At 39.1% G+C, this 20,927-nt stretch overlaps 1 protein-coding gene and 1 long non-coding RNA gene across 2 annotated transcripts; both read left to right on the top strand.

Moving 5' to 3' along the window:
• The first annotated feature begins 365 nt into the window (after nt 1-365).
• On the top strand, nt 366-6,220 carry THNSL1 (threonine synthase like 1). Its single transcript, XM_018075589.2, has 2 exons — nt 366-494; nt 938-6,220. The coding sequence occupies exon 2, from the start codon at nt 992-994 to the stop codon at nt 3,212-3,214; it is 2,223 nt and encodes a 740-aa protein (XP_017931078.1). The 5' UTR covers nt 366-494; nt 938-991; the 3' UTR covers nt 3,215-6,220.
• A 9,040-nt stretch (nt 6,221-15,260) lies between these two features.
• On the top strand, nt 15,261-20,417 carry LOC108640217. Its single transcript, XR_001921001.1, has 4 exons — nt 15,261-16,078; nt 16,483-16,548; nt 17,690-17,935; nt 18,940-20,417. It is a non-coding gene; the product is annotated as an uncharacterized LOC108640217 (long non-coding RNA).
• Nucleotides 20,418-20,927: the final 510 nt, after the last annotated feature.

The following is a 20,927-nucleotide window of genomic DNA, read 5'->3' on the forward strand; positions in this document are numbered from 1 at the left end:
GTATACAGTATGATATGCCCGTTTTCGCTCTATGTCTTGTAATTACAGCATGTCCACCAGGTCACAGCACTGGATGCAGACACAGACTTACTGTTTGCAAGCTCATCTTTCACGCAGAATTGAGCAAATGCTCTTCCCACCCCTGCCTCAGTTTTAGGGAGATTTTGAGAGTCTTTCCCCCTTTGACCTCCCTAAACATCATGTGCTGCAATTAGTGCTGATACTGGTGTTTATTTCTCTAAGCAAAAAAAGCACAATGTCAGGAGTTTCTTGCTTAATCTTTTTTGGAAATCCATCTTTCTTAGTGACTTTTTTTGGAAGGTAGAGTGTCTTCATGATGTGTTCTCTCTTTTTCCCCCCCTTTTCTCTCCCCCCTCAAATTACACTCAATACAATTCCAGTATAGGAGTTCTTCACAAATCCCTTGCTCGGTTTGGCATCCCTTCAGAAGAGATTTGAATGCAACTCATTCAGCCTTGCTGTTGCACAACACTGTGAGTTATCTGTGTATTTAAGTGGGTCTTGCATTTGTTTTTTCAGCAAGAAAGTATAAAAAAATCAAAGTTAACTTGGGAGGTGGGACAAATGTATATTTTGTTAACATTTTGATTACAAGAAGGTAATCAAGTTAATCGTGATTTGTAAATGTGTAGTTAAAAGCAAGTCTAATAGAGGAAAAACTAATTGGTTTTGAATTTCTGTGAACAATATTATTTGCAAACAGTTGAATTTGTCAGTGGAAACGAGCTGAAACTATGCAGGAGAGCGAAATGAGTCTTTCTCTGAGAAATACCTCCCTGGCACTGATGAAGTCATAACTGGATTTATGTTTGAAGTTTTGTTCTGAATTTTATGTCCTGTAGGTTTTTTTCCTAGATGTTTGCTGAAGGAATGGTTACTGGTTTTTTGTCTGTTTTTTTTTCTCTTTCTGAAGCAGTTAAGTGGATTGTCAAGTTACCTTGGAAAAACCCCCACAATAACTCATCAGAAGATGTTTCACATTTTTCAGTATCGGCCTTTGAGACTAATAACCCAAAACAGTCTTTCTAGCATGTGTTTAAAACTGATGCTTTCAAGACCTGTTGCATTTGCACAGATATGGAAGTCATGGTTCTCAAACCATTCTCTTCTTGGAAACAAAAATATTATCTTGATGGGACCTCCAGGTGCTGGGAAAACAACGATTGGGAGAATAGTAGGCCAGAAACTAGATTGCCCTGTCATAGACATAGATGACGATGTCCTTGAAACATCCTGGAATATGAGTGTGTCAGAAAAACTGCAGGACGTTGGTTATGAGGAATTTCTAGAAGAGGAAGGAAAAGCGCTGTTGAATTTTTCAGCATCTGGAAGTGTCATTTCCCTTAGTGGGTCCAATCCAATGCATGCTGCTGGCATGCAGCACGTGAAGAAAAATGGAATAGTTGTGTATCTGGATGTGCCCACAACAGTCATTATGAGCAGGCTGAAATCAATGGCAGTGGATCGCATCGTGGGCCTGTCTGCTGGTAATTCTCTCAAGGACATACTTCAGTTTAGGAAGCCATTTTACAAAAGGTGGTATGACATCCGTGTTTTTTGTGGAGAGGATATTGCAGCAGAGGTTGTAGCAGAAAAGGTACTTGATGCTGTGAAGAGATACCAAGACTCAGAACTGGAAACTTTCATCTCAACTCGGTCTAGTAGGTCTGGAAGGAGCATGGAAAAAGACTCTCATAAGTATTTCAGTGACATTGTTATTCAGGGCTTAGCCCCTGATGGAGGACTCTTTGTTCCTGAGAGACGACTTCCAAAATTCACTGCTGGAGAATGGCAAGGTCTGATAGGAGCAACTTACATTGAAAGAGCTGAGGTCATACTAGAAAGATGCATACATCCTGCTGATATTCCTGCTTCTAAACTGGCAGAAATTATTGGAACTGCTTATGGAGAAAACTTTAGTTGTTCTAAAGTTGCCCCAGTAAGGCATTTGGCAGGCAATCAGTTTCTTCTGGAGTTATTTCATGGGCCAACAGCATCATTTAAAGATTTTGCATTACAGTTGATGCCACATTTATTTGCCTCCTGCATTCCCAGAAGCTGCAATTACTTGATTCTGGTAGCTACTTCTGGGGACACGGGGAGTGCTGTCCTAGATGGATTTAGTCGTCTCCATGACACTGACAAACAGAGAATTGCTGTGATGAATTTTTTTCCTGAGGATGGAGTAAGCCCAATTCAAAAATCTCAGATGATTGGCTGTCAGAAAGAAAATGCATGGTCAGTGGGTGTCAAATCTGATTTTGATTTTTGCCAGACAGCTATAAAGCAAATCTTTACTAATTCTGATTTTACCGGCTTTCTTACAGTAGAATATGGAACTGCTTTAGCTGCAGCAAACTCCATAAACTGGGCACGACTGCTTCCTCAGATAGTTTATCATGCTTCTGCGTACCTTGATCTTGTTCATCAAGGTATTGTTCCTTTTGGAAGCCCTGTGGATATTTGCATTCCTACAGGAAACTTTGGCAACATATTAGCGGCTTTCTATGCTAAAATGATGGGAATTCCTATCAGAAAATGTATTTGTGCTTCCAATGAAAACAATGTTTTGACTGACTTCATAAGAACAGGTGTTTATGATTTGAGGGGAAGAAAATTAATTCCTACTTTTTCATCAGCAGTAGATATTTTGAAGTCCTCCAATCTTGAGCGATACTTGCACCTGATTGCTAATGAAGATGGACAACTGGTAACACAATTATTTAACCAGCTGGAAAATCAGGGCCACTTCCAGCTACGGAAAGATCTACTTGAAAAACTTCAGCAGGACTTAGTGGCTGGCTGGTGCTCTGAGGAGGACTGTCTAGCTGCCATTCACTCTGTGTACAGTACTACAGGATATATTTTGGATACGCACACAGCTGTTGCTAAAGTTGTTGCAGATCGATTGCAGGATAGAACTTGCCCAATTATTATTTCATCTACAGCTCATTATTCTAAGTTTGCTCCTGCTATCTTGAGGGCCTTGAGGATTGCAGAAATAAACCAGAATCCATTAAGTCAGCTTCACTTGCTGAGTTCTTACAGCGCTCTGCCTCCAATCCACTGGGGCCTATTAGAGACCCTGAAAAAGACAGGGAATGGGGATCACCAGGTCTGTGCTGCTGATACGAGTGTGCTGATGCACCATATAGAAACCTTAATTCAAAATCATTTCATGAAAGTTTTTTGAGCAACTGATCCAATGTCCCCAGTGTCAGTTGCAATACCTTCTTAACAAGCTGCATGTTTTACTAAATCCGTCATTCACCTGGGCTGTGTCCAGTCCACAGTACAACTTCCACAGTTTTATACTCAGTTGTCAAGCTTTCAACAGTATTTGTAAGTAACATGTGTGAGATTTCTAGTGGTGGTGAAAGGCTGTGAATTGAGAGTGTAAAAGACTGGAATATCTTTTTGAAAGTCAGACACAGTAGAGATGCCGGCACTACTGGCTTTCCTTGGCAGTGCTGTCTCCTTCAGAAGCCTGAAGTGTCCTCCATGGAAGGACACAGATAATGAAGTCTGACCTTTCTGAAACTAATAGCTCTGGTTTTGTTGCAACAATGATATGATCCTTTGGTCTGTGGGTGATTAATTAAACTTTAACTCATTTCACTTAGGGCACTGAAACATAATAAGATACTATAATAATGTTCATATGTTACTAATGAGAATGGATTTCACTACAAAGATTGAAGTGTAGTTGTATTGTTAATCCCTGAACCATTGAAGAACCATTGAATTTTGTGATATCTTTTTGTATAATGTTTTATTATGTATCATGAGGCCAGTGTTTATGTAAACAAATCTGGTCTTTTTGTTTTTCATACTTTTTTCTCCCAGATATTTTCCTGTGTCAAATAGAATTCTTGATTCAATATTTTTAATATATTTGAGATGTGACTCTTCCTCCAGTGTGTTGTGGTCTCTCTCCTGTATGTTTTCTGTTTCGACTTTCAACTTTAGAATTCTTTTTTAATCCCATAGAAGAATCTGCTAGTAGTACCAGCGGTCTTCTTAAATAACAACCAGACCTTGCCTTTTATTTACATTTATTTTTTTGCATTATAAGTTTTATCTTTGACGTCATAGAGCTTTCTTGTTCTAATTACTTCTATTTTCCTATTTTCTTAAGTTAACGCCCTTGATGTTCTGTTCGGTTCTTGCTTTGCATGAATTAGTGTAAGAAAGAAGCTTCCCAAATTGCTTGGCATCTCATCAAGGAAAGCGAAGGATGAATTCCAGTGTGATAGCATCAGAGGTATTCATTATGTAACCTAAAATAGATCTGTGTGGTTTTGCTAATGACAGGCTCTTTATTGTTTTTTTCTGAAGAAAAAAGATAGAGTAGGTTGTACTAGGAGATCATGTGGTTGTGGAGAAATGTATTCTGGTACCTGGGGATATATTTGGCAATGACATAAAATGAACTACATTTCACACTAAGATATATGGCGAAATGATGTACTGGCTAGTTTTGAGTGGCACACAGTTCCAGGTAAAGAGCTGTCCCTCATCAGATGGGAGGTCGACTTTCCCACCAAGATTCAAATAATCTGGTAATTGTTAACACTTTTTGCCTCTTCGATAGGCAACATTTGCTGGATGTCAAGATTCACTTGGGACTTTGAACTGTTATCATATCTGACAGCTTCCTCTGTGTGCCTTCTTGCCACATTAGAGGCACCTTCTTGCCACATAAGAGGTGAAGAAGACACCACCTAGTAAACTATTTTAAAGAATTGTCATTTAAAGAATTTCTTCCAGCCTAAAATAAAAGACCCGAGCACTTTGCCACAGTGGCTGCATTATACAGTATAATTAAATGTAGCTGATAACGTAGGTGTAACACAATAGCTTTCTAAGTAATGCCATTCTTGGATACCTTTTTAGAACTTTGTAGTTCTTTTCTCTGCTCAATCCTCGTTCACTATTTCTGCAGTAACTTTGAAAAATAAGTTTTTGTTTTCACAGAATTGTGACCATCCCAAGTGGGAAGGGACCTCAAAACATCACCCAGTCCAACCTTTTGTGGGAAAGGGAGCCTAGATGAGATTATCTAGCACCCTGCCCAGGCACGTCTTAAAAACCTCCTGCGATAGGGCTCTTCCACATCCCTGTGGAGGTTGTTCCACTGATTGAGTGTCCTCACTGGGAAAAATTTTTTTCTTATATCAAGATGAACCTTCCTCTGGTGCAACTTCCCCTTTGTCTCCATGTGTCTCCTTGTGAAGAGAGAGCCTCTGTCCTCTTTCTAGCCACCACTGAAGTACTGGAAAGCTGATGAGGTGCCCCCTGAACCTCCTCCAGGTTGAAAAGACCTGACTCATTCAGCTTCCTCATGTGGCAGGGGAATTGTCATTTTCCAGACACAACATGGGAAAGACCATAAATATGTAATTTTTTAAAAAAATCCAAGTTCTGTAAGAAAGAATTGCATAAGCATATTGCCAAAAAAGAAGCATTGCTTGTGTCAGTGATAAGGCACATCCACCTTGTATTTCTGTATGTTTCAGTCTGATTCTTACAGTAGTTCCAAGTGGAAAAAAAATTTAATGCTTTCTCTAGATGTGCTCAGTACAAGACCAGAATTCTAAATCTTAAAAAACCCAAACAAATCCAAACCCAAACAAAGCCAACTGCCTGGACTGAATTACTGGAACAGGAATTGGTTTTAGCTTCAGAACTCAGTGGAGATCCTGCAGTAACTGGTTCCATGGGGCTTAATGCCATTTGACATCATGGGTCAATTTGTCATACGGTTACAATACTTTAAAAAAATGTCTTCAAAGAACAGCTTGTTTTCATAGAAAGTACCTGGAAGAGAAAGCTGAGGTTCTAAGATTAGACTAGAAGCCGACATCCTACCCTGAGATAACTCACTGTTAGATAAACCAGTCAGAACTAAACTATTTTGGCGTGACTCAATCAGTATTTCAAAGTTTATGGCAGTAACTCAAGCTTGCAGTAGAAAGTATTAGTAAAACTTCCAGTTGCTGTTTTCCTATTGCATGAGCCATTATAGCAGTTGATACAAATTGAATAAGTAAAAAAATGAGCTGTGGTACCTAGTTAAGGGTTTTCAATATGGACTTAAGGTCTTTAAAGGCAGTGGTTAAAGAGCACATAAGATATTAATACATTTCTCAGAATGTCTAAACGCTTTTACATTACAGTATTTGCTCATTTTCAACAAATAATTTCAGTGAACTATTTTTGTGTGCCACATCTGCTTGTGGATCCTCGTAATGGGCACTATAAAATGCTGCAGTAGTGTTGTGATCCTGGATATGCACAGTATTTGTGACCTGGTGCTGATGCTGTGTTCTGGCAGCTGTGATGTACAATCTCCTGGCTTGCCTTGTTCTGCTGGGCCTGGGGAAATAGAAAAAATTTCCAGCGTACTCAGTATAGCTGGCTGTGGGGACATAGGATAGAGAGGGAAGCAACCCTCCTGTCTTCTCAGCCTGGATTTTCTTAGTGTTAACAATGTACTGTGATTTGACAAACATTGTGCTGCTGTTACTGTCTTTCTTTCTCCCCCACTATCAGTATTATGAAATATTCAAAAGACATTAAGGAGTGGACACAAGTGACCTTTTTTACCTTGTGTGTTCAGTGTGCAGACATTGTGCACAGTGAATGCTGTCATACAGTATTTTCTATTAACTTCTTAAGGCAAAAATGGTGTGCCAATGATACACAAGGGCAAATCTAAATGGTGCTGGTTAGGAGGATTCCTTAAGCCATTTAGGCTTGCTGAATACACAGTTTGCTCCTGTTTGTCTAGCAATAGGATGTTTCAGTCTCAATCAATAAAAGCCAGGTTGACAGAGAGTGTGAGTGTGCATAGATACACATTGCCACTAGATACACGTTTCCATTAGCTTTGTTGACCTGGAGTAAAAGCATAGCTTTAGTTAAGCTGTTATTCATATGTATAGATAAATGTTTGCTGAACACTTGCTACTACATGAAAAACCTTAAGGATGAATGTAACAAATGTAAGGACAAACATAATGTCTATACTTACACTTTTTATTACAGGAATGTTTATGTGTAAAATACTGTTTTGCTTATACATGTACCAGCTGCTCATTACTTGCCTTTAGTTACAGCCCTTCACAGGGTGACAAAGAGTGATGTGAGGTAAAGGGTGAATAGAGTACATAGGGACAACTTGAGAAGATAATTCTGTTTTCTTAGTATCTTACAATTCAAAAATAATTGCTATTTATGTTTTTGAGGCAATGGAATGTTTTAGCTGGTGGAACTCTGCAGGGAAGATTCTTGTTTTTTGTGCTGTCAACTTTGCTCTTCAAGGACATCAAGAACACACAATGCTATTAAGTATATCATGTTTGGCATTCCTGAAATATGCATTACTTATTTGTATCCACCATATTTTTTTCCAAATAAAACTGCAGGATCCACACTGTAGCACTTTCTTTGTAAATATGTTTGTAAATCCTTATCAATCTGATATAAAGAAAATCCACTAAAAGAAGTGGGGTTTAGAGTTTGATATTCTTAACTCTTGAAAGATGTGTTCCATCCTGTGTTTCCTTGAAAGCTAGATGTGTAGTAACCGATAATCTTGTCATTCACTTTGCTCAGACCGAGATGGTTAGTGAGATAATTTGCATCATTCTGGAAGGAAAGTATGTATAGAAAAGAATCCCACACCCAAAATAGCAAATGTCTAAACACTCTGTTTATGTTGCACACAGACATGCCTGGTGCTGCATGGAAAGCCTACTGTATTTTGAGGAATTAGTGTGGAAAAGGAAATCTCTGACTCTTTAATCTTTCTTATTCACACTTAGTTCAGTAGAGACATGAGCTGGTTGTCTTAACAATTGTGGGCCAACCTTCATTCAATTGGAATATTATTTCAGGATCATGGGCTTAAAAATCACTTGAATAGTTGAAACAGCGATGAGTAGTTAATGTCAGTGAATTAAAGTGAATGGCCAGTTGATTCTGAACATGTATTAGCAGCTTAAGGAGGATTTAAATGTTACTGTGTTTTTCCACAGGAGTTATAAGTGTACTCAGCATGCTTATCAGAACTGGGAAACATGCAGAGTATCACCCAAAAATGTAAAATTCATCATGACAATAATTGAGTCAAACTGGAAAGGAAAGATTGAACAGATTTGTTATGTGAGTTCACACAGGATTTGGCTCTTGACCACAAGTTTGTTAAGAACATAGGAGGAAATAAAGTAAAAGTAAAAAATCTACAGATGCCACAAAACTTAAATACTAAGGAACTGCTTAAAGAGAGTAAGATGAATTGCTTGGTTGAGAGCTGTAAGCAACTTGCATTTCACTGTGGCCTAAAATGAACCTGAGTTTCTACTAGCATGGAGGTTTGAGAACATACTTAGCAAGTAGAACAATTAGTGGTAGGAAATGCTGACTTTGAACAGTGTGTGGAGACAATGTACGTTCTCAACTGAACATGAATTTTCAGCATGCCTTGCAGCCAAAAGGGCTGGTGAGATCCTGAGGTTTAGAAATGGGAATACTGTCAGGGAAGTAATATTGCTGACTATTTGACTCTGGTGTAACCTTTTGAAAGAATGCTATGCCCAATTCCAGGAGTCATAATTTTCAGTAGTGCTGGGAAGTTGGACAGAAAAGGCCATGAGAGCAATAAAAGGATTAAAAAAAAGCACTGGCATGAGAGTCTCAACAAACAGAATTTACTTAGTTTAGTGAAAGAATTAGCCTAGACAAACCATCTTTGGAGAAAAAAAAAATAATAAGGAACTGTTCCATCTAGCAGTGAAAGAGTGATCCAGCAATTCTAAGTAGAAGTTGGACGTGTTACAAGAAGGGATAAAGGTACATAACAGAATGGTAAAGATTTCCCTGTCTGGACATGTTAGATGATTTCATGAAAAAATGTGAGTTGATAGAAAGAGGACCAATTCAGACAAGTCAGATCCATGTTACACAACAGGCCAAAGCAAATAATCACAAGTCACATTTGGCTGCCCCAGGAGTAACTTGTCTGCTGGCAGAATTTCACAGAGGTTTGAGAGCCAGAGATTGTGAACTCGTTTCAGTTCTGCTGTAGTGTGATCAGTACACAGAACAAGTTGTGTGCTAAATAGGCTACTGGATACATTTAGCCTTGTTCTTTCTGTCTCTAGAGAATTGCAAATGGTCTACTAATGCACACTCTGACTTGACTCATGGCTATTAGGATATGGCTCATTAGTTTTAAATTTCATTATACAATAAGTCCTGTGATGGTTTGGGCTATATATACTTTCATTATGAAAATGAGGTGAACAGACACAGAAGGAAAGTGCCTGTGTAAATGTCAGCTTTATTGAATGTAGCTAACTATTATTTATTTTTCCAAGCTTTTAAAAGTTAGAGATCTTTTAAGGTTTATTAGATGCTCTTGGACCCCTTCTTTCCATTCTTGTTTACCTGACATTTCTCTGTGCTTTCACAAGCAAGTTGCAATACAATGGCTATTTTCAATTCATTTTCAGCTCATAACAGGATCTATATAAGACAAAATGAAAAATCCAGTGTTTCCTTACTTGTAGTTAAACTCAACCTTTTATATACCAACCAAAGATGCCCCATAAAGCTTAGAGAAGTTAAAGTGTGCTCATAGGGTTCTGCTCTAGCAACATATTATGAGAAAAATGTATTTTCTATAAATTTTAGAATAATTCACTAAATTATATCTAAATAGAGTAAGCATTTAGTGGACTTTTTTACTAAGTACATGTGGCAATCTGATTCTGTTTAAAATGCTAATAAATGCATCCCATCTCTAATGAAACTAGTGCTCCCTGCATAATTAATTAGCATTTAATACAGATGAGGACAGGAAAGCCATATTCACAGTCATTTTTAACCAGAATAGTTAATAAAAGAATTCTTCACAGTTCTGAAAGGTCACACGTGAATAGCTCAGTTCTGCAAAACGGGTATTTTTTTGCAAGTAAAAATTTTAGTGAAGTTTACCTGGAATCGTTGGTCCATACAGCTTTTATCCACAAGGTGGCATTCCTAACAGGAGTTTACAAGACATGGTAATTTCTTGCAGTTTTTGAAGAGCTCTAAGTGAAAGGCAGTCATAAGCATTTGTAATGTTATATGAGTTTTTTATGTTTTAATTTTTATAAAATGCAATTAACAGTAAGTCAGAAACATTAATGATAATTAGTTTAATACTGATTGATATGTGGAGTACCCAGAAATATGTGATGGTTCCAGGTCAGCAAAACAGCATATTAATTCATGGCATTATATGCTACTATGGACACTTTCCAATGGTAAATCCGGAATCAATTTTGCTTTAATAAAAGAATAGAAAATAATAAAAAAATCAATTATTTAAATCGAGAGCACAAATAATATCATGATCTTATATGCAAAACCCCAGTGTTTGGGGTTTTGGTTATGATGCAGCTTTTAGTGAATGCTGGGTTAAAGAAGAGCACATAACAGTATTCACAGGGGAGGATTTTTCATAGCTTAATGTTACAATGACCAAGAAGCGTATTTTCAGATGCCTGTCATCCAGGTTGGTCACTGAGCCCACAGTGACCTGCTTTCTTTCAGGCTTTATATCTTTTTCACTTTCCTGTAATCTTTGCATGCTATATATATGTATAAAAAGAATACATTGCTCGTTATTCATTTTATACAAGCATGAAGGGAGTATAATACAACCTGCTAAACCAATACAAGTGTACTAGGTTTTATATAACAGAGACATGCATATTATGCTTTTCTCTCCCATGGGTAAGGTCCTGATCTTACTTTTGCTTCTTTTGCTGACTCTGTAAGATCAGACCTGAGCTAAGTAATCATTTATGTTTCCCTTTTAGCTAGTGCCCTAGTTGCATTTTGTTTGGAAAAAAAGCTATAACCTTAAGTTTATGCTTAAACTGGAATCCAGTGTAAACTGTGCATTTTTTTTTCCAAGTCTATTTCAAGTCAACAGAAAGGAATAAGATAGAGTAGTTGTTTATTTATTTGTTTGCCTTATTGTTTTGTGGTAGCAAAAATTCTGTGGTGTCTTTTCTAATGCATGTGTACATTTCCTGTTAATCCTTCTGCTCCATGTGCCACCCCCCACTGATGCCAGAGCCCTCTGGTTTTGCTTCCTATCATTTAACACAGCTGAGAGGTTGGAGTAGCAGCTACATCCACTGCTGACACTAATGACAGTCTTTGCTGAGAGACAGGGTACTACTTTGACATTAAGCAGATATTCTTTTTCCTAACATGCTGTTATACCTCTCTCATTTCTCAAAGATGGCTATGAAAAGCGGAATATGAATTCTTGTTCACTGAAAACAACTGTCAGTCAAAAAAACCCGACTTTCAGAATGATTGGGCAGGTAGAACTTACCTGCTGGATGAATCTGGCACAAGGACTGCAGAGACAAACCTGAGTTATTATTGTCTCATGATGACTACCAGTAAAATTTGAGGGCCTGAACATCTCCTATATACTGCAAATTTTAAAGAAATGTGGTGACAATGTCTATTTCAAGGGTGTGGAAATGGCTAGACAAAGAAAGTTATACATAATAATTAGGAAATGTTGATGAGGAAGTAAATAATTTGTGGCTGTTACCTTTCAAGTTACACATTAAATTTTCTTTGTAGTACTTAGATATAGGATTAGGTGAGTAGATGAGGACAAGGTTCCTCTGAGAAGAGCAACAAACCTGTCCTAGGGAGGAGGTTTAAAAATAGGGAAAACAAATGTACTGAGGAAAGGAACATTCTCTGCTTTGATGACTGCCATGTAGAAAGGGCTTGAAGTGAAGGATAGTCTGTAAACAGAACTATACACAGCTAAACAAGTGAACAGGTTAGTCAAGGTAATGGCAGGGTTCAGGGTCCCCCAAAAAGCCATAATGTGTAGGGTGCAATGGACACCACCAGTAGAAATCAGTGGTCTTGAGCATTGCTGATGTTGTTTCTGGGACATCTCATGATGTTGGATCAGATGGACGTGTACTCCAGCTCCCAGAAATGCAGGAAAGAGATTGCACTGAATTTGTCCTTTTGCCTGAGTTATATGACAGCAACTAAGAGTTCATATAACCAAGAGCTTGCAGGTAACACTGTCAGAAAAAAGGTCCGTACTGACTGCAGACAAATAATAGTCCTGATACTTTATGATGGATCTGCAAATTACTTTGTTAGTACAAAGCACGTCAGGGGCTAATTTGATGAGGTTTATTGTTTGCAAGAGGTGGATTATAAATGTTGGGAATTGCATCTTATGTAACTGCTGCTGGGTAGGCATAGGTATGAGTAAGTGTGAACTGGGAAAGGAAAATGATACTGGGAACTGTAACCACAAGTATTATCGCTTCCCATATGTAACAAACTTGTGCCTAGGGCAAGGAAGCACAATTACTGACAGAAGCTGTGTTTGTTCATGCAAGTGATTTTATTGCTCCAAGTGATTTATCACTGTGGATTATGTTTTTTGATGAAAGACTTTTCTGGAATAATTGTACTCAAAAGGAAATGAGTTGATTATCTTCAATAGACAACCAGGTCTGTCCACTGAAAATAAGTTACATTTTTAAAGTACTTTTATAAGGGTTTTTAATTGGTGGGATACAACGGGCCATTATGCAATATGGGGGTTTGCTTCCCCAAGTTAGTAACATAATCTCTTTCTCTCTTTCACTTCCTCGGTCTCAGAAATCTAGAACTACACATTTTAGAAAATCATCGGATACTTAAATATTTCATACACTTCCAAATTATATGATTTCACTTCATCTATTATCAAAAGAATATGCTGGATTCTCTGAATTTATATTAGGTGCTGAAGATACATTGATGATTACTGAAAAACAGTCCTCATTTCCTTTACAAAAAGATGTTACGTTTTCAAATTGCGCAGCACCTGAATTGCCAGAGTCTCTGTTCCTTGTGCTCCTGGATCACTGATGGTAAAGCTCTTACTTTCTTATGCACTTATATTGTTGTAAAAAGAAATAGTTATAAGTACAGGTACCTTCCTTCTCAGAGGCATCTGAATGCAAAACAGACACAGTTATCCACTGTGGTACTTTGGCCTGACACGGGAATTACTTTACTAAAGGCAAATCAAACCTAATACCCAGTCAACCCCTGCTCAAATGCAGAGTGGCAAAGCTGAGCCGGAAGATACCAAGTGAAAAGTGAACTTTCCAATGCTGTATAAAAGCCAGTTGAAAACTACTTCACAAACTACTAAGATCTCTGTAGTGCCCAATACCACAAATTGTTACTCATTTCCGCAAGGCACAGCTGACAGCTGATGGGGGAAATGAAGAAATATAAATTACTTTTCTTTTTAAATCTGTCCAAAATAACATTTGCCTTCTGTGAGCACTTAGCTACTTGTGCTAAGCCTTGGGGTGAAGAGTGAGTCTCCCACCTCCCAAAGTGGTGGCTCTTTTGTCAGTTCCGGGGCAGCAGAAGAATCATCTTCAGTGATGAGATTTTTTTTCCTTGTATTAATGCATGATCTGTTTCATAAATCAAATTACATATAAATGAAACAGCTTAAAAGTAATTGTGCAGCTGAGCAACTGATGAGTTATTGTGCCTTATGGCTGCTGTGGCTGTGTGGGTAAGCACGAAAAAGACAAAAATTGGTCTCTTTAACCTCCAGTGTCCCTTCTATCTCCCCTATGAGTTTCCTGTCACTTTAATTTAGGATGTATTTTGATCAACTTATGAAATCAATTATATGATACATTTGTCTCCAATTCCCCAGAAACAATTATCCAGTTCTGTGTTCCTAAATTCCCTCCTGTACGCTACCTTACTATGCTTTTTTTTTTTGATAGCTGTAATAGATGTTGTTAGTGACAATGCTGTTTGTAGATCTGGTTTTAGAGGTGAGACAGAAGAATTAAGCAACATTTGGAGTGTCATTGAGTCCACCTTGGTAATTTTTTTTTGGTTTGCAAAGCAGATGTCTCTCTAATGCACTCAAATTCTTCACCATCACCCATTGTCATAAAGTCATTTTAGCATAACTATTTTTTAATTCTCTAAGCCTTTTCATGGAATAATTTAAAATCAGTCTTTGTAGGATAAATTTAACTCTATATTACAACTCAAAATACCAGAATCATAAAATTTATAAAAAAATATTCTTGTGATAAGCATTTTGTAATTAATTTAATTAGGTTTCTTCCAGGCTGATACTTGGACTACAAATCGAGAGTTTTATTTCCCTTTTGGCCTCAGGTATCCTCTGAAATGTTCAGACTTAAGTTCTGTGAACTGTGTTGTCATTTTGTGTTGTGACACTGTGTTGTCACTCTAATTCTGACAGCAGGATTTTACAAACTGCCATGAGTTCTGAAGAAAAGGAAAAGTGTATGTATGCAACAATTTTCAGTGGATCGGAAAACCAGGAGACATTATTTTGTTATTATAACTTGACCTAAGAGGAGAAGAGGTGCATATGTATGAGCATGCAGATATTTGATAAGTTGATATCTTTCCCAGAAAGCTTGAAAGTGGTGATTTTTGCAACATTTCAAATTGATTAGGGGATGTTGGGGTTTTTTTCCTACTCAGATTCATGAAGGAATGACACAAAAATTAAGAGCTATTTTTAAAATTGGACTTTGATATGTAGAAAGTAATAAAATGGGGGGAAAGTGGTAGCAAAAGTCAGATCCAGTGAATAGTGAGAAACTGGACACAATTCTGCCAAATGTCTGTGAATTGATGCCCAAGACTGAAATTCTGACACCTTAAACAGTTCTTTTAAACATGGCCATGACTAAAGCAGGTTGTTTCTAGCCTTAAAATCTTACTATAAAAGCAGAGCTGTGGTTTTCTTGAGAGATTTTTGTAAATTCTTGCTGCAGGGAGGCAAGGTAGCAGGGAAACAGCTTTTTAGGGGGAGCTGAGAGGGGTGGTTCTACTTTTTGTCCGGCAATAATTCTGATCTAAAGGAATAAGAAAGCATTGAAAATTTTATTTAAACCTCAGAAATTGTATTTAACATGGGGTGGGCATTTATAGTTTAGCAGTCTGTTTATCTGAAGCTGTATGACTTCTTCCTGACTGTGAAGGTTCCCAGGACATGTTGTTCAGTTTACTGTGTATTTTGAGAGACAGAAAACGTGAAAGAATTTATGTATATGCACATAAATATATATATATATTTAATGTATATATATATATATACACATTATATATATAATGTATATATAATGTACATGCATACAGACTGTATACATATTTCAGTTTATTGTGTGCACAGAATATCATGCTCTCACACTCAGGAACACAGCGTGGTCCACAGCCCAGGGCCCCAGCTGGCCTTGGCCTTTGGCTGGTTTTGTGCAGCACTGTTGCCTGACCTTGGCTCACTGTCACTGAGAAGGCTGTCACTGAGCTCTGAGAGTCTGTAAACTGAAACCGTGTAAGATAAGAAAAGTAAAAACAGGCAGAACTGAATGTGCTGAGCTGGGAAGACTGTCTTGGGGACTGGGGACAAACACTGACATGGAATCTATAAAACCTGAGGGAGAAATCAGAGACATAGAAGATGGCATCTCTGCAACTATGAGGACTTGTACTGAAGTACTGGGGTATTTTAACATGACAAATGCTTTTCTTATCAAATATAAAGTCTGCAACACCAATAAAAAGTAACAGAAATCACCTCATATGCTTTTCTCTTCTCTCCCCCTCTCTCTTTTCCTTTTCCACATTTTTCCTGCGCTGATCCTCATCTCGTCAGCTCCCTCTGACCCATCTGAAATACGCTTCTCTGATCAGCCTCTGGTCAAAAGTGCCTCTTGATACCTTTTACTGCTCTGCTCTTGTTTCACTCCATGAAATCACGTGAATCACATAAACCCCCAAGGCGCACTTGGCACGTGGTACTGTTGTCTCCAGTGTCCACACTGGGATGGTGGTGTGGCCCTGGAGCGCTGCAGTGACCAGCCAGCCCTCTGCACTGCCACGCAGGTGCCCAGCTTGGCAGCAGGGCTGGAGGGGTGAGAACAACATTCCCAGCCCCAATGTGAGTATCTGGGGTTGGGGCAGGGACTAAGGGCCCAAGAGGCTTTGCACTTTACGCAGGCACCCAGGTGAAAAGAACTTTGTTTCTAAATCACAGCAGGCACTGGGGCTGCTAGGCCCTGGCAGAGGTTCCCCCTTGCTGTCAGAGCCAAAGCCAGCAGCTGTCTCCATAAGCACATTATGTTTCATATATGGCAGACTCTCAGCTGCCTTCAGATCCCTCTGATTAAAGAAATCACCTTGTTCTGGGAGTGTCTAGTGTGCCATCTGGGACGTGCTCTGCAGCTCCTCAGACCAAACTGGAGAAGCTGTGTTTCCTTGTCTCTCATGTTTTTCATAACAGTCTCCTTCCTACCAGCACCATATTTCTTGTTGCCAGTCTTCTCATCTCATTTCTGCTACCAGGTGGTTAAGCAAGCAGAAGGACATTTGACAAAAGGGACTACCTGAACAATTTAAGCTGGACTGCAAGTATACATTGGTTCCATCCATTTTAATTTGGGGGGAGTTTGTGGTTGGTTGGGTTTGTTATTTGTTGATTGTTTTATTTGTGTTTTTTTAATAAATTAAGATGCAAACATAAAATGGTTGGCAGTTTAGCTGTCCTTGAAATGTCAGGTCTGAGAACCATATTTGGAATGAGATTTATCCATTTTGGCATATAGTGAAAGTTACAGTGAGAAATTATGTTAGTGCCAGGTCTCCAAAGCTACAAAGTGTGAACTAGATATAGACAAAAGGTGGAAAAATGTATCCCATGAACTAACCAGCCCCTTGATTAAATCACTCAGGAACCTGTACAAGTAGGATTTCATACAGAAGGAAGACATGAAGGTGCACAGGGAAAAAGACTTTCTAGTCACACTGTGAGCTCCTGCTCTGTAGCAGCTGCTGCTGCCCAAACTCCTCTAAGAAAACCAGTCTCTGCTGTAAGCTGATGGCAGAAATGTTGTTGCATTGTGTACAGTAGCATTTACTAAACAGGCAAGAGATACATTTTGGAAAGAGACTCTCAGCAGTCTATCAACTGGAAAATAAATTATCTTTTTCTGCAGCCCACTCCATTATACCCCGCTGCCCTTAGTTGCCTCCTCTGAACTTGGATTCACTACATTTCCAGGCACATCTGGGCTTAGAGAACATATTATGTAGCACATGTAGCACAAGGGAGAGCAGGTGGTCCTGTGCAGCCCTGTTTGTGTTCAGCCTAATCTGAGAGATTGGCTTTTGGAGGAGGGGCAGAGATCTGGGGGCATATATGCAATTCATCATCACTGTTTCCATCTGAATGTGAGAAACTGCTACACCTGCTGCTCTGCTTCTGATGGGCTTTGAAATATAGGCAGGCTGAAGGACGTGTGAGTTTTTCTTTCATGATAACAAAAATAAGCACTTTGTTCTGGTATCTGTAAAGTTAAGGCAGTTTCCTACAAGCAGCGATAATTCAAGAGCAGTTTCTGGCTTGTGATTGACACATGAAAAGGAAGAGTATTTTTGGAAACGCTGGTTGATTTTATTATTAAAAAAAAAAAGGAAAGAAAATCACTGCTAATTTTCAGTTTGCTGAGTCTTTTAATACATAATTTCCAACTGAAACACATTGAATTATCAGACAGAAGAGAAGTAATTCATTGCTGCAAGATAAAACCATCAGTATAAAGTAACTGCTAGAAATCTTCATCGTGCCCTAGGAAGGAGTCCAGGTGCTTCTATGCCACAAGAAGTTTAAACAATGTTCAGCTGTGAACTAGGACCCAGAATAAGGATGCAAAGCAAATGCCTGTTGACATATACAACCTGTCCCAGGGGAATGAGAGTGCATTAGAGGACTGGGAAGATCCCTACAACCAAACTGCAGGTATGGGTGCCCTGATGGGAAGCAGACCAAACATACAGTAGTTTGGAGGCTGTGTTGGAAGATACAAGCTGTAAATGCACTTTCTGTGTTTGCCAGACACTTTTAGAGAAAACTGGGAAGATTCAGTCCCAACTCATGAAAGATTTTTGCAAATCTGCAGATGCTAAGCCTGAGTTTGAGGTCCAGGAGAGGCCAAGTGCCACCTGTGTGGTTGTTGCTGCAGCAGTACTAATGCATCCTCCCCAGTGCAGAAATTGGGGAATTTTGCTGCCCTGCTGTGGGGAGCAGGTGGGTTCATGCAGGGTAAGTGCAGCACTACTGGTGCTGGCTGCCCCATCCCATCCTGGCCTCCTTCACCCTCTCCCCTTGCTGCAGTAGCACAGCTGCCTCGACCACTGTCCTTCCCTGCAGTGAGTAGTTTACCTGCACTACCAAGAGCCCTTAGGCTAATTTGGGGATTTAGGGAAGGCAATAAGAGGTATACTATCAGTGCATATAGATAAAGTAATACTTGATTTTTGAAAAAAATTTGAAATACAGTTTTCAAACGGTGTTTAAAAATGGATTCCAAGGAGAATCTGAACTTCCCTTGTAAATAATCAAAATTATAAGTTATCCATTGGAAATACAATCTGTAGCTTCATTGAAGTTCATTTATTTAAGCAGGCTGTGAATTATTCTGGTTTTTTTCATCACCTGACTATCTGGCTGACTCTGTGTAACATTAGCATCTACATCTGTATAATGGAAGTAATAGTACTATGCATCTTTGAAGACAACCCTGGAATTTCAGAATAAAGAGTTTATTTAAGTGCTGGATTTTACTTTGTGGAAACTCTGCAACCTGATTCATTTCAAGTGAATCTCTAAAGTGTTGTGGAGTCCAGTGGGAGCAAGATTGGATTACTGCAAAATGCAGGCTTGAAATCAATTATATATTTATTACCTTTAAAACAATTATCCATTACATTCCCTCTTAACCTTTTCATTATTGTTTTACACAGGGTAAAAGAGCTACTCCAAGAAGTGACTCTGTCCAAATGTGAACATGAACAGAACATCATGCTTTCCAAAGCAATTACAATTCTCATTCACTCTTTCCATCTCCCTCATGCTTGCTGTGTGTAATGAAGCTGAAAGACAACAAGGGACATGGTCACTGGAGATACTTGTCAAGCCTGTGACTGAAGCTACTGAAGTTCTCTACTGATATGCCACGGGAAAGCTTGGGTAAAGAAGTGCTACACTTCCAAAGTCAAACATTCAGTTACTAGGAAATAACCAAGTCATATCTTCCAAGGCAGCCTTAGCTCAGTTTTCCTATTTATGCACGTTATAATATAGTATTTAATTATGTCACCACAGATAAGTTATTCCTGAAATTTCCTCCTAATAACTTCTCTGAGCATTTGTGTATCTATGTAGCTCTTAGAGCTGGGCCTTTATTTCTCCCAGAAAGCACTGTATTATAACCCAGCAGAGAGAGATTTGATCTAAACTCTTGATTTCCTAAAGTCTCTGAGGCAAAGTCAACCTGGCATGACAGCCCTTAGTGAGGAGAGCTGGGTGCTTGGCCCACAAAGTGGAGCTATGTGTCTGTCTGTCCCATCCACTTCTCCCTTACATTTTGCTAGAAGTACAGTGACCAAAGTGATGGCTCAGTGCCTCCCCAGCAATTCAGCCCCACCACTTGCTGATTAACCAAAAGCCCCTTGCCCAGTTGGAAGAGCCCATCCATGCTAGCTGAGGATTGAAGATTTTATTTTGCTCTAGAGAAAGGAAAACTGCGGTGTGGTTTTAAATCCTTTCGCAGAGGAAGAGTATAGAGCAGGTGGCCAAACATGCTAAGGAGGACTTTGGACTCAGGCTATGGCTGGTCTGAGACTGGGAGGTGTCAGGAAACACCTTGCAAAACACTGGGAGTAAGAGTGGACAGCAGCTCTGCAATTTTCATTTTCCTTTCGGCAGTAGCTAATTAGTCTCTGTGTAGGGAACAGGTTCCCAGTGAAAAGCAAAGCCCTGCACTGGCTGTTACCAGGCAATTATTCATTGCCATTCAAGCAATTATTGCTGCCTCTGGGACAGCAGCTACTTTCTACTTTGAGAAACACCGGAGACAACTTTCCATTAAGCAGTCACTCTTGTTTACAGGAAAATGCACAAATAAATAATAGAAATAATCTACCAAGGCAAAATTTGATCGCTTTGATTTTTAAGTGAAAAACCTAAGGGAAGACACTGATGTAGAAAACACTGAAGGTTTTTGGCTCTACCTGGAGAAAAATAAAACCTCTAAATTGTTGAAAGCCTTTTCTCTAAAAGATTTACCTTATGTTTTCAAAAATGATGATAACCTCTCCAAATAGGTAGAAAAATATCGGTAATCTCAAGTTTGTGGGGGAACAAAGAACTTGCATAGCTTTTCTTTCAAAGACTTAGTTGCTTTCAAGTGTTCCAGTTGCTGATTATTTCAATAGGAGAGTTTGAAAGGACGAATGTGTCTGTTTGATGCCAAGTGACACTCAAGATGATCCTTGCTGCATGCACTGGCTCAGGGTTGCTGAAGACCTGTGTTTGAAGCCACATGAACAGCAGCGAGGTTGCACATTCAGTGCCACACAGAGACATCTGCAGTTTAACGGGAATTTCTTTGTCTGGATATGAGCACTGTACATGCCCAGGTCTCCATTACGTTCGGTTTCGAGGTTTCTTGCAGGACACTGATTTATAAAAAGCTGGTTAGAAATAATGAACAGGATCAAATGGAAATGAACGGCGCAGCAGGGAGAGGATCTGTCCTTTTAACAAGCCGTGGCAGTAACAGATGAAGCAAACTGGCCTTCCCTGGCTCCGCAGCTTGGCTGGGGAATTGCTCTCACAAGGGGGCCGAGCCCACAATAGCGTGGTAGCACAATCGCTCATGAAACTAGAAATGTTGCTCTCCTGGAGGGCTTACGTGGCACATCGTTGTGCACAGCTGGGGAAATAAGGT

Source organism: Manacus vitellinus, unplaced genomic scaffold (genome assembly GCF_001715985.3).
Source record: "Manacus vitellinus isolate BGI_N305 unplaced genomic scaffold, ASM171598v3 scaffold_3_pilon, whole genome shotgun sequence".
In the NCBI taxonomy this organism is placed as follows: domain Eukaryota; kingdom Metazoa; phylum Chordata; class Aves; order Passeriformes; family Pipridae; genus Manacus; species Manacus vitellinus.

Coding starts and splice junctions, on each gene's coding strand:
- THNSL1 (XM_018075589.2), top strand. CDS start 992: ATGTTTCACATTTTTCAGTATCGGCCTTTGAGACTAATAACCCAAAAC.